Source organism: Hippocampus comes, unplaced genomic scaffold (genome assembly GCF_001891065.2).
Source record: "Hippocampus comes isolate QL1 unplaced genomic scaffold, H_comes_QL1_v1.1 scaffold244, whole genome shotgun sequence".
Taxonomy (NCBI): domain Eukaryota; kingdom Metazoa; phylum Chordata; class Actinopteri; order Syngnathiformes; family Syngnathidae; genus Hippocampus; species Hippocampus comes.
In genome coordinates, this window is record NW_017805495.1 from 109848 (window position 1) to 120190 (window position 10343).

General features: G+C 43.2%; 2 protein-coding genes across 2 annotated transcripts in view; both read right to left on the reverse strand.

Moving 5' to 3' along the window:
• Nucleotides 1-252: 252 nt before the first annotated feature.
• LOC109519620 (digestive cysteine proteinase 2) lies at nucleotides 253-4767 on the reverse strand. The gene is made up of 11 exons (XM_019876274.1): nucleotides 4516-4767; nucleotides 3899-3958; nucleotides 3730-3822; nucleotides 2943-3115; nucleotides 2358-2619; nucleotides 2084-2279; nucleotides 1614-1807; nucleotides 1414-1505; nucleotides 1146-1307; nucleotides 784-973; nucleotides 253-681 (listed from the first exon to the last, which is right to left on the reverse strand). The coding sequence occupies exons 1-11, from the start codon at nucleotides 4562-4564 to the stop codon at nucleotides 494-496; spliced, it is 1659 nt and encodes a 552-aa protein (XP_019731833.1). The 5' UTR covers nucleotides 4565-4767; the 3' UTR covers nucleotides 253-493.
• A 938-nt stretch (nucleotides 4768-5705) lies between these two features.
• sh3bp5a (SH3-domain binding protein 5a (BTK-associated)) overlaps nucleotides 5706-10343 on the reverse strand; it is a 10480-nt gene continuing 5842 nt past the window's right edge. The window contains exons 4-9 of the mRNA XM_019876275.1: nucleotides 9506-9670; nucleotides 8714-8844; nucleotides 8429-8471; nucleotides 7325-7520; nucleotides 7017-7195; nucleotides 5706-5809 (exon numbers count right to left, since the gene is read on the reverse strand). Of these exons, the coding sequence (XP_019731834.1) occupies nucleotides 5750-5809; nucleotides 7017-7195; nucleotides 7325-7520; nucleotides 8429-8471; nucleotides 8714-8844; nucleotides 9506-9670 (774 nt within the window). The 3' untranslated portion in view covers nucleotides 5706-5749. The remainder of the gene's footprint in view (nucleotides 5810-7016; nucleotides 7196-7324; nucleotides 7521-8428; nucleotides 8472-8713; nucleotides 8845-9505; nucleotides 9671-10343) is intronic.

Below are 10343 nucleotides of genomic sequence, written 5' to 3' on the forward strand. Positions count from 1 at the left end.
CGGGTATGCGTTTCAACATTAAAGCGACTTCCTGTTTCGTTCCCCGGATCTTAAGAAGAACGGTGCAATTGCGCCACCTGCTGTAGCTGTCTAGAATTAATGCCTTGTTTTTTTTTTTCGAGACCTACGACGTACGGCATTTTAAGGTTACGAACGCCGCACCGCACCACCCTCCCACTGCTAAACCATAAAGCATTATTATTGATGTGACTGACCTTGATCAGCAATAAACATGTGTAAACCATCAAAATATTTGGCACGGACACAATTTTTTTATTAAGCAACACATTAATTTTGTTGCTTATTTTTCCTCGGGAACTCACATAGTGGAATCAAAAAGTCCCCCAAAATTAAAGTTTCAGCATCAGATTGTAGTTTAAAATCAAAATGAACACCCAACTCTATTGATGCCTTTAGTCATAAGCACATGATGTGTAGTGGACATATTTTTTGCTTTTCATGCTTGTGGCACAAGTGAGACAGTGACACGTTTCTAGGCCAGTGTCACATAGGTGGCGTCGGTGGTGACGCCGCAGTTGTTGTCTTTGGTGGACATGAGGATGTAGCCATCGTTGCCCCAATAGGTGGACCACGAGTTTTTTACTAACCAGTAGGGCTCTCCGTTTAAGGTGCCGTAACCCACGGCAAGCACGGCGTGGTCCAGCGAGTCGGTGGTGTTACCTGAGGAATACGAAAATTTGTATTACTAATGCTGGGGTGTATTTCGCGATGTCTGTTAATCACGCAGGTTTAAAATACATGAATAGTATTGGATTGCCATACCGCAGGCCGGCTCATAGTAGACACCGTGGCTGTAGAAGACAAAGGATCTGTGCGCGGCATCAATGCTAATGGCCACGGGGCCATTCTTGAACAGCGCCAACCTCAGCGCCTCGGCATCGCCCGATGTCACGTTGGTGTAGTCCTGGACTTGAGCCGTCAGCTGCGACGCGTTGGCGTGACAGAAGCCGTTCTGTGTGCCCAGAAGAGCTTTCATTCAAGATGTGTAGGGTAATAATAACAATTCTTTTATATGCATCTTTCAAAGCCCCCCCCCCCCCGTGATGCTGTATAAAAACAGTCATAAATACAGAATTGTACAATAAATGAGTCGCAGTGTTTATGTGTGATGATGAGTATCTGACCATGCCCATATAAGCTCCGTAGGTCTCGGTGGTTGCGATGCCTCCGTGTTTCATGATCCACTCGTACGCTCGCCATTCCTCGCCGCCGTCGCAGCCGTTATTGCCGAAGCCCCACGTGCAGTCCACCAGCATTTGCTGGGAGAGCACCTGCAGGGAACCAGTCTGGGGAGGAAAAAAAAAAATCGATTACTTTGATCAAAAACAATTCCTGAAAAATGTTTTATTCCATATTCAAATGGTGAGCTGTGGGAGAAGGTGTGACTGTCACCTTCAAGAAGAGAGCCCCCTCTAAAGCCCCCGTGGTGGCAAAGCTCCAGCAGGAGCCGCAGATGGCCTGGTCCTTCACTGGCGTCACTGCACCTGTGATTAGAAAATGGAAGAAAAAAGACAACGGTCAGCAATGCGGGGGGGAAAAAAATGAAGAAGGAAAAAAGAAAAGAAAAAGCCTATCGGGTGACGTGGATGCACCGTAAAGTCGCCAGTCCAGTGACTCGGGGACTTGGATTCCTCTGTACTTCTGGGAAGGGAAGGGGCGTCCTCGATTGGGGGTCTTTCCCTGTTTGCGACCCCTCATGGCAGCCATCTCCGCCATGGTGCGATCAGATAGGGAGTTGAGCGCAAGCGTGAAGGACAGACCCGCTCTGTTCTTGGAGTGGACGTATCTGCAACGACATGGAACACAAATCAAATCTTAGAAAATGACCACTAGAAATTGCTGACAATTTTTTAAAAATAAAATACACAAATACTATTAGACAAGAGTTTTAGACAAAAATGAAACATTAAATAAAAAAATATCAAATGCAATAAAAAAATTAAAAAAAAAACATCCATTGACAAATACTCCATTTATAAAAGTAAAACGAATATCAGTGTCTGACACACTTAAAATTTTTTTTTTTTTTTTCAACACATCTCTTGCTCCATGCCCCACCCACCTGAGATTGTGGAGAAAAGCGTGCTCTCTCTCCTCGTGCTCCCTCTGGTCGCTGTACTGACGCTGAAATTTGTCTTTGAAATGGTCGAAGATGCGTTGCGAGTGGCCCCAAGATGACGTGTGGATGAGATCTTTCATGGGATTGGCCAGCAAGTGATGCTCCACTCCCGGACCGGGGAATCCTCCGCAGCTCATACCTGTCAGAAAACGTTTTTATTTTTTTATTTTCATCTTTAAGATGAATATTTTTTTTGTTGTTGTTGTTTCGTTCAAACCTTCAGGGAGGGAGAACACCGTGGGGTCCACGTCAGAGGAGAACTCCTTATAGTCCACCAGGTATTTATCAAAATGGGAGCCCAGCAGCGTGTTGTAGCCCATCATCTCGTAGTGCAGCGGCGTGGCCGGATCCACCCGGCCGTTGGCGCGCTCCTCCGAGCGGGTCACCCACAGCGTGTAGGTGTTCTTCTTGTAGCCCACGGTGGTCACGTTCTGCCACACTTCGCACAGGGAACCGCCGTAGTACTCCATCCTTAGGAACTTTCGGAGGAAATGAAGTCAGTCAATCAAGATTCAATGTGGTTATCGTGCAATAGAGGCCAGACACGGAACGAATAGTTCTACAGTTTTACCCCTCCCACTAAGTACTGTGCGAGGATTTTTTTGCTCATCGCGGAAGGGTCCGGGCCCTGTCCACAAAAACCGAAACTTCAAACCAAAACCATTACATTTGGTCTTAAAGAAAGTCCTCTAGCTTCATGCTAAGATATAATGTGAAAAGCCATTGGCGAACGACTGGAAATTAGCATCGATTGTTCAAGCAGTGATAGTTTGCCCACTGATTTAAAAACCATGATAAAGACCTGGAAGCCGTTCACGTCAGGCAAGGCCGCTTGCGTCGTGACGGGTTCGTCCTTGGTTCCGTTGACCTGGAAGCACTTCATCACGTTCAGCTCGTCCTCGGTGGTTTCAGGGGTAATCTTGTACGAAGCCCCCCACGGCTGCTCGCCCCCCAGCTGGTATGTTGACACTTGTCCTGGATTCAATGTTGACATATGAGTTCATATTTAGGTGATATTATTGAGAAATATAAAAAGATTGCTTGTGTTTTTTAAAAAAAAAAAAAAGAACGAAAGCATACATTCTTCGATCGCTTCTTCGTCATTTTCAGCTATAATCGACCCTTCAGCCTATAAAAAAATATTCCCTTTAACTCTATATGTGGCCAAGGTACAAAACATTTTGGCCTTAACTGTAAGAAGAACAGCAAATAGACTCGTAATGAAAAGAAATATTGCTAAAGAAAGAACCTGAAACTATTTTTCCTTTTCATGTCAACAAGATTGCCGGTGTACAGTGTCTTGATTCATCGTCCGCCTTGTTTTGAAAGTCTCAATTTCAATGCTTTGTTTAAGTAGAGACTCAAGATAAAAAAAAGAACATAAAAATGTAAGCGAAATCCCCCCAAAAATTGCGTGTGCTTCACTACACACTCTTGTCAAGGTAACACGGTCACATGAGAGTGCAAGACGATGAGCAGAAAGAGTGTTTCTGTTTCTCTTCGTTCGCTTTGTATGTGATACAACGGCTTCTCGGTTTCACATCCCACAGAGTACAGAGAAACAGTGAGAATGCAGAAGGGTTTCTCACCATGGTAGTAGTCTATACGACTAGACTTTGCCTTTAGGTCAAACCAGGCTTCAAAGGGCTCCCGAATTTCAGCATAAGGCAATGAAATCAGTCCTGTCAAGAAAGACTATCATGAGATAAAGTGGTGATGACAAAAGCAAACAGTGAATCGTTTTTTTTCCCCCCTCACCTTTTACATGATAAGCAGTCCCAAAATCGGGAAGGGAAGGCAGAGCTTTTGGTTCAGATTCTGCAAACAAGATAAACAGTTTTGTTTTTGTTTTTTTGTTTTCAGAAACGATTCAACATTGAAAGTGAACGTTGCGAATTGTGTAATAACAGTGCATTTGCATTCCATTACACGACGATAAGATTAAGTTAATGTTGTTTTGATTCATTCGAGAGCAGAACAGCAGGAATTCATATCTCGTGTAAATAATTAGGCAACAGTCACACGCTTCGCTCGTCACATTGTGTTTTGTGTCAGTTGATGTCGGCTGATGTCAAACCATATTGATAGCTTGATTGTTTTCTGCTTAAATGGGAAGGAAACTTTTTATGAACAGGTTTCAAAGTGGGCTGTGGTGTGATATTTGGTTCCATTCCTTTTTATTTGTTTCCCTCTGTTTTACACAAAGCAATGAGCACTGCTGTTAGTGTTGCTACAAATGAATTTCAATGCAAACCAATTAATCATAACGCTGTCTGCCACAAGATCACGATAATACTTTTGAGTTAAAAAAAAAAATAATAATAAAAACGTTAGCTTCGTTCGTCAAACTACGAAAACGTTCACGTTCTCCTTACCAAAGACAGTCCACAGCAGAACCGCAGCGAAGAAGCACAACCGCGTCATGTTCTGAGTATTGGATTTTTTTAAAAAAAAAAAGTCAATTTAAAAACTCGTAAAGTACATTTAAATAAAACACATAGCTCGGCAATCTGAGACCGACTTGCACACGTAAACAAAAATTTTGCTACATGGTCGTTTATCCTCCAATCAAAAGGGAGTCCGTGAGTGTTGGCCAATCCGATGGAAAAAGGGGGCAGGATTTTGGTGCTGCATCATGTGACTTTTTCTTTTTAGTCATGTGATTAATCTCCAGTTAAAAAAAAAAGAAAAAAAAAACATAAAAAATAAATACAAATAAAAAATATAAGGCACATTATGGCAATTGTCACAAAAAGCTAGATAATCATACTTTGCAGATCTTTTTCTGAAATGTACAGCACAAAATGCATATTAGGTCACGTTTTTATATTAAATTTATTATTGTGTATGTTTTTATGAAAATATATTGTTTTAAATGATTGATTTTCATAAAAACAAATATTTATTTGCAATTACGATTACCCCAGTCACTTGCGGAATTGTATTTTTTTTTTGTTTGTTTTTCTTGCTGTGATGTCAACGCATGCCGTACATTAACCTGGTTTAAGATGGAAGAGAAACAAAACAATGTCCAAAACGTGCAATCACCCGTCGAGTGAAAACCATATCATCCGAAGCACACGTTTATTGCTTGTTATTTTGCGATAAACATGAACAACACTATGTAAGAATAGAAGAGTATAAATATAGGGCAATCTGCACTACAGAGGGCTATTTGAACATTACAAAAAATACAAGCACATTTAAAGAGCACTCATGCTCACCTTTTTTTTTGGTTGATTGTGTCATTTTGAGAGTATTTACATATTTTATTGCAGTCTTGAACATGATGACGTGACGTGATTGCAGAACAACACAAAGATGGCGTACAAGATGAGCTCCCCCCGTCGAGTGAAAACCATATCATCCGAAGCACACGTTTATTGCTTGTTATTTTGCGATAAACATGAACAACACTATGTAAGAATAGAAGAGTATAAATATAGGGCAATCTGCACTACAGAGGGCTATTTGAACATTACAAAAAATACAAGCACATGGTTAGACGGGTTAGTATGGGAATGTTTGACGGTGAGGGGAGTTCGTCGCTCACACATTCTTTCTCTTTTTTATCATCCACGTCGGTGTCCGGTTGGGTGTGCGCAACGGTCAAGTTAAGACTGCTGGCGTTGCCTTCCAAAGTGGCCTCAGCGCCTTCTGCTCGGTCTCCTGCAGACAAAAAGGAGACAGGGAAAAAACGGGAGGCTGCTTATTTGGAACTGACTATTCCGAGTCCGCACATGTGAATGGTTAAGAACTGCAATGATTTTAACAGTACAATAGTAAATGGAAAAAATCATAAGATTCAATTGGGAATGTATTTGAAAATTAGATTTTCTTATATATAGCTAATATGAATCCCAAAAGAAAAAGAAAAAAATGACAACTTAAAAATATGTTGTTAATATATTTGTTTACATTCGTTGGTTTCAATCCCCGAAAGGAAATGACAAAACCGCCCCACTTTAAAATATTTTCAAAATCATATTTCATTAGAAATGGTCTCACTTCAGATGATTTTTTAAACATTTTACGAAAAATCCCACTGCAAATATTTTTTGAAATTTTATAAATGTTATGATGACAGTCATATTTAATGCCTGTAAACTTTCACTTTGGAAGCTTTAAAAATGTGCATTTTAATCCCATACATATGGTCCATTTTAACCTTGGAGAACCCAAGAACCCTTTTCTTCTTTGGAAAATGATGAATTTTACATTAAATGACTGCTATATGTTCACTGAAGACCAAAATATGTGCTTTTTCAAATATTTAATGCTTTAATCCTAATTTAGGATTCGGGCCAAATTTGACCCTTTGGGATTTAAGGGGAACATTTGAGTAGCAGAATTTATAGGGGCCAAATTTGACCCCGTGGGTTCTCCAGGATTGTTAAAAACTACTTTTGCGATTTTATCACTGTATGAATTGCCATCAAAATGTTAAGGGGAGATCCTTCAAAGAATAGTTATCATCCAAGTACTGACTGATTTTTATTCCATGGACAGCACTTTGTAAGCAGCAATGGTTGCCCTTAAGTGCTTTATAAATCAAGTTGAGTTGGAGTATTTGAAAACTACAGTTTGGAATTTTAATTAAAATTCATACTTTTAAAATTGTGGAGATACCATTTCTTAGCCTCTAATTATAAACGATGGGACATAATACGCAGGTAGACACAGTGATGCGCTGGGGACACACACACACACACACACACACAGACGCACATAGGCAAATGCACAAGCACACACCTCTCTCCTGGTCACAGTCCGGAGAGGAGGCTCCGCTGCACTGGCTCCGAGGGCCCAGCAGAGGCGAGCCGTGGGCAGAACCGCACGGCGAGTCTGAGCCGTGAGAGCAGAACGGGCCGCTTACCTCCAGGGCACCGGGGCAGGAGGAGGAAGACGAGGACGGGGAGGAGGGGGAAGAGGGGATGTGCAGCAAGGAGGTCGGGGATGGCGGTGAGGGCACGTCGAGGGTGGCCGAGGCGGATGGACTGGATGGCGCGGATTGAGCGTCTTCCTCCGAGTCGTCGTCGATGCACACCGACACCACTGCATGCACGTGAAACACGCATGTGAGGAACAAAAGCATAAGACTTTGGATTGACCCTCAAGCATTTTTTTGATTTGAAGACTCTTCCCGCCAGAAAGAGCTCGGCGGGCGGCGACGACCACGCTCACTTGACAGGCCGTCGAAATCCACGGCGAAGCCCTCGCCGTCGAGCTCGGCGCCGACGCCCCGCCCTCGAGTTCCGACGGAGCGGCGCTGGGCGTGGATTTCCTCGGAGATGTTCTCCAGGCTGCGAAGGGCGGCGCGGTACTCGGCTTTCGCCACCACCAGCTTGGCCTGCCGCTCGTCCACCTGACGCTTCAGTTGCTGAAAGGAATTCAGGGGGGACATGGAAAATTTGCAACTGCTTGTACGGTGTTATGACCCGGCCATGTCGCAGTTCTCCGATGACACGGCTGAATATTTCTGTACTTGTATTTGTATGCGTTGCTGCTCCACGTGGGTTCATGTAGCGGTTGTTTGAAAATGTATCAGTGCTGTAACATTGACGTTCATTTCCGTCAGGCCGTTTGGTGCATTGCGATTAGGAAGATGAAAAAAAATGTTGGCATTTGAACCCTTTCACGCACCCTGTCACCTGATAACATGAGAAGCTGTCCACTGGAGGAAGCGCTGTCCCTGAAAGGGTTAACATGCGACGTTTCAATCTCTTGAGTTTCACGTCTCAGTTTAACAGTGAACCTCAGCAGGGGGTGGCAAACGACATGATGTGATGAGCAAAGTTCATCAACGGAGGGCCGTTTTGACGAAAGGTGAAGATTTAAACCGCAATTCGCAGCGACGCATTGAATGATTGTCCAGTCGTTTCCTCCCAACCTTTTCGTCGGAATGAGCGTTTTGTTATACATCCTTGATTATTCAACTTTATTTTATTGAATCAACACATTAATTTCACAAAAATAAATAAGGCATCAATGAATCATGTTTTTTTTTTTTAATCCGATTCATCGATTAATTGACAAAATATTGAACAGAATAATCCATAATTAAAATAATATTCAATGCATGTTCGTGAAGCCATTTGAAGAGAAAAAAACAACGGCTAAATTCAGCTATATTACTTGATGAGGTAAATGCCCGATGCGCTGGGCTCAAGAACCCGCTTTGCCCACGACCGAGTGTCAATTACAAATTAAACGGCAGCGAGAACGCAAACACAATTTGCATAATACAAAAGCAAACATTGAACAGACTGTGTGTGGCAGCGCACGCACCTCAAGCTGGAGATAATACTTTGCTTTCAGCTCAAAATACGGCCTGCAGGGGGAGACAAAAAACGGGCAAAGAGTGAGATGGGGGAGGGAAAAAAAAAAACACGGACACACTCCAATCTGACCACTCGCATTCCTGGGCTCTTACAAAAGGGAGTTACACCCCAACAAGAAGCAAGAAGAAAAACATCTGGATTCCATCGACATTGCTTTTCCTCACGAAGCACGCAGACGAAGGCTACACCCGAGTTCTTTTCGAAGGGAAGGTGGGTGGTGGGGGGGACCCACTTTGATTTGGTGATGGAGCGTTTGAGCTTCTTCTCCAGTTGCTTCATGTGGCCGACGCAGGACGTGTAGTTGGCCGCGGTCGACTTGTGCTCGGCCTCGCTGCGCGTTCGGCTCTGCTCGGCCTCCATGACCTGCGCAAACACAGATGTGACGGCGACGCGTCCGTCTGTTTTATCACTCGTGACCTGCTGGAACGTATCCCACAGAAGGTGGTGGTGGTGGACAGTGGAAGGGGCCAGGGGGAGTCTACATATCGACCACAGGTGTCAAACTCAAGGCCGGGGGGCCGGATCTGGCCCGCCACATAATTTTATGTGGCTCGCGAAAGCAAAGCAAAGATTTCGACTTTCATGATGCTTGCTAAAATCTCGACCAAAATTTAAAATTCTCATTTGTAATAAATAAGAGTGATACTGTAAGCATTTTCTTGTGAACAAACCCCTCATTTCAGTCACTTAAACAATAGGTGAATAAACCATTATCCTTGACTTCTTGATATGATTTCAGTCATAACGGCCCTCCAAAGGGAAACTGCAACTAAAATCTGGCCCGGGAAAAAAATGAGTTTGACACCCCTGATATAGACAAACAACTTATTGATACTCACATTCACACCAATAGAAAAATTGAGTCTTCCTGTTAAAACTATTTCTCACTGTCAGAGAAAATCACGTGTCCGATCACATGTGAGATTTAAGTTTTGAGCGGGCGGATATATATAACGGGTTCATTCGACCCAAAAAGTAACAGGGAAGCGCACATATGAGCGTCAAGTTTTGGCACGGCACCCACCCTCTGTGTGGCATGGTTGAGCATTTCCTGCCAGGCCGAGTCAAACTGGCGGCTGTCCTCCTCGAGCAGCCGCTCCTCGGCCAGGGCGATGGTCTCCTTGGCGGCCCGAAGGATCTCCACCGCCCGCTGGAACTCCTGGGTGGCCTTCTGGGCTTCCACCTGGGCCTAAAGGAGGACAAGCGGACAAGTGGACATGTTGCATGATCTCGTATGTGGTCAGTAGAAAAAAAATGGATTTCTGGTGGGAATTTTGCACGTGCCCACGACAAGGCACAAACAGCACTTTTTGTGACTGTCACTGGGCTCCTCCAACGCACGCATCGCTGTCAATGAGACTGTTATTCCCATCATGCCACAGAGCCCACACAGCTGTATCCAAAATTCTGCGGCGTGAACTGTTTCGAATATTTTGGCCCTCTGTGGTTGCCTGAATAAGAAAAAAATTTAAAAAAATCATGATGATTGTGTGCAGTTCTTTTGTACCGGGTAGGAAAACTTTCCTCTAATTTTGTTTTTGTGCCAAAATGCGTGAGAAACATCACTTATGGCAACATTTTTAGTTTTTTTGTCATTCAAATAAAGGGTAAAAGACAAAAAGACATGATTTAATGAAAAGAAATAAAAACATAAAAAAATAAAGAAGTAAGTCAGTTAAAGTCATGTTAAATTGCTCCTGGTTATAAAATAACAGCAATTCATTGTACGTAACATTTCATACGTTATGAAAACAAAACAAAAAAAAAAGCTTCAATCAAAATAAACTCCCTTGACTGCTTGCAACAAAGTCAGTGGGAGTTTTTCAAGCTGTGCAAGATTTGTTTCTTTTTTCCCCCGCCCA

What these genes read in the sequence shown, in the direction of transcription:
- LOC109519620 (XM_019876274.1), bottom strand. Translation starts at nt 4,564, where the DNA reads ATGACGCGGTTGTGCTTCTTCGCTGCGGTTCTGCTGTGGACTGTCTTT. An exon ending in TCTGCTGTGGACTGTCTTTG is followed by an intron (nt 3,959 to 4,515) that starts GTAAGGAGAACG and finishes TCTTGTTTGCAG; the next exon opens with AATCTGAACCAAAAGCTCTG. An exon ending in ACTGGACTGGCGACTTTACG is followed by an intron (nt 1,506 to 1,613) that starts GTGCATCCACGT and finishes TTCTAATCACAG; the next exon opens with GTGCAGTGACGCCAGTGAAG.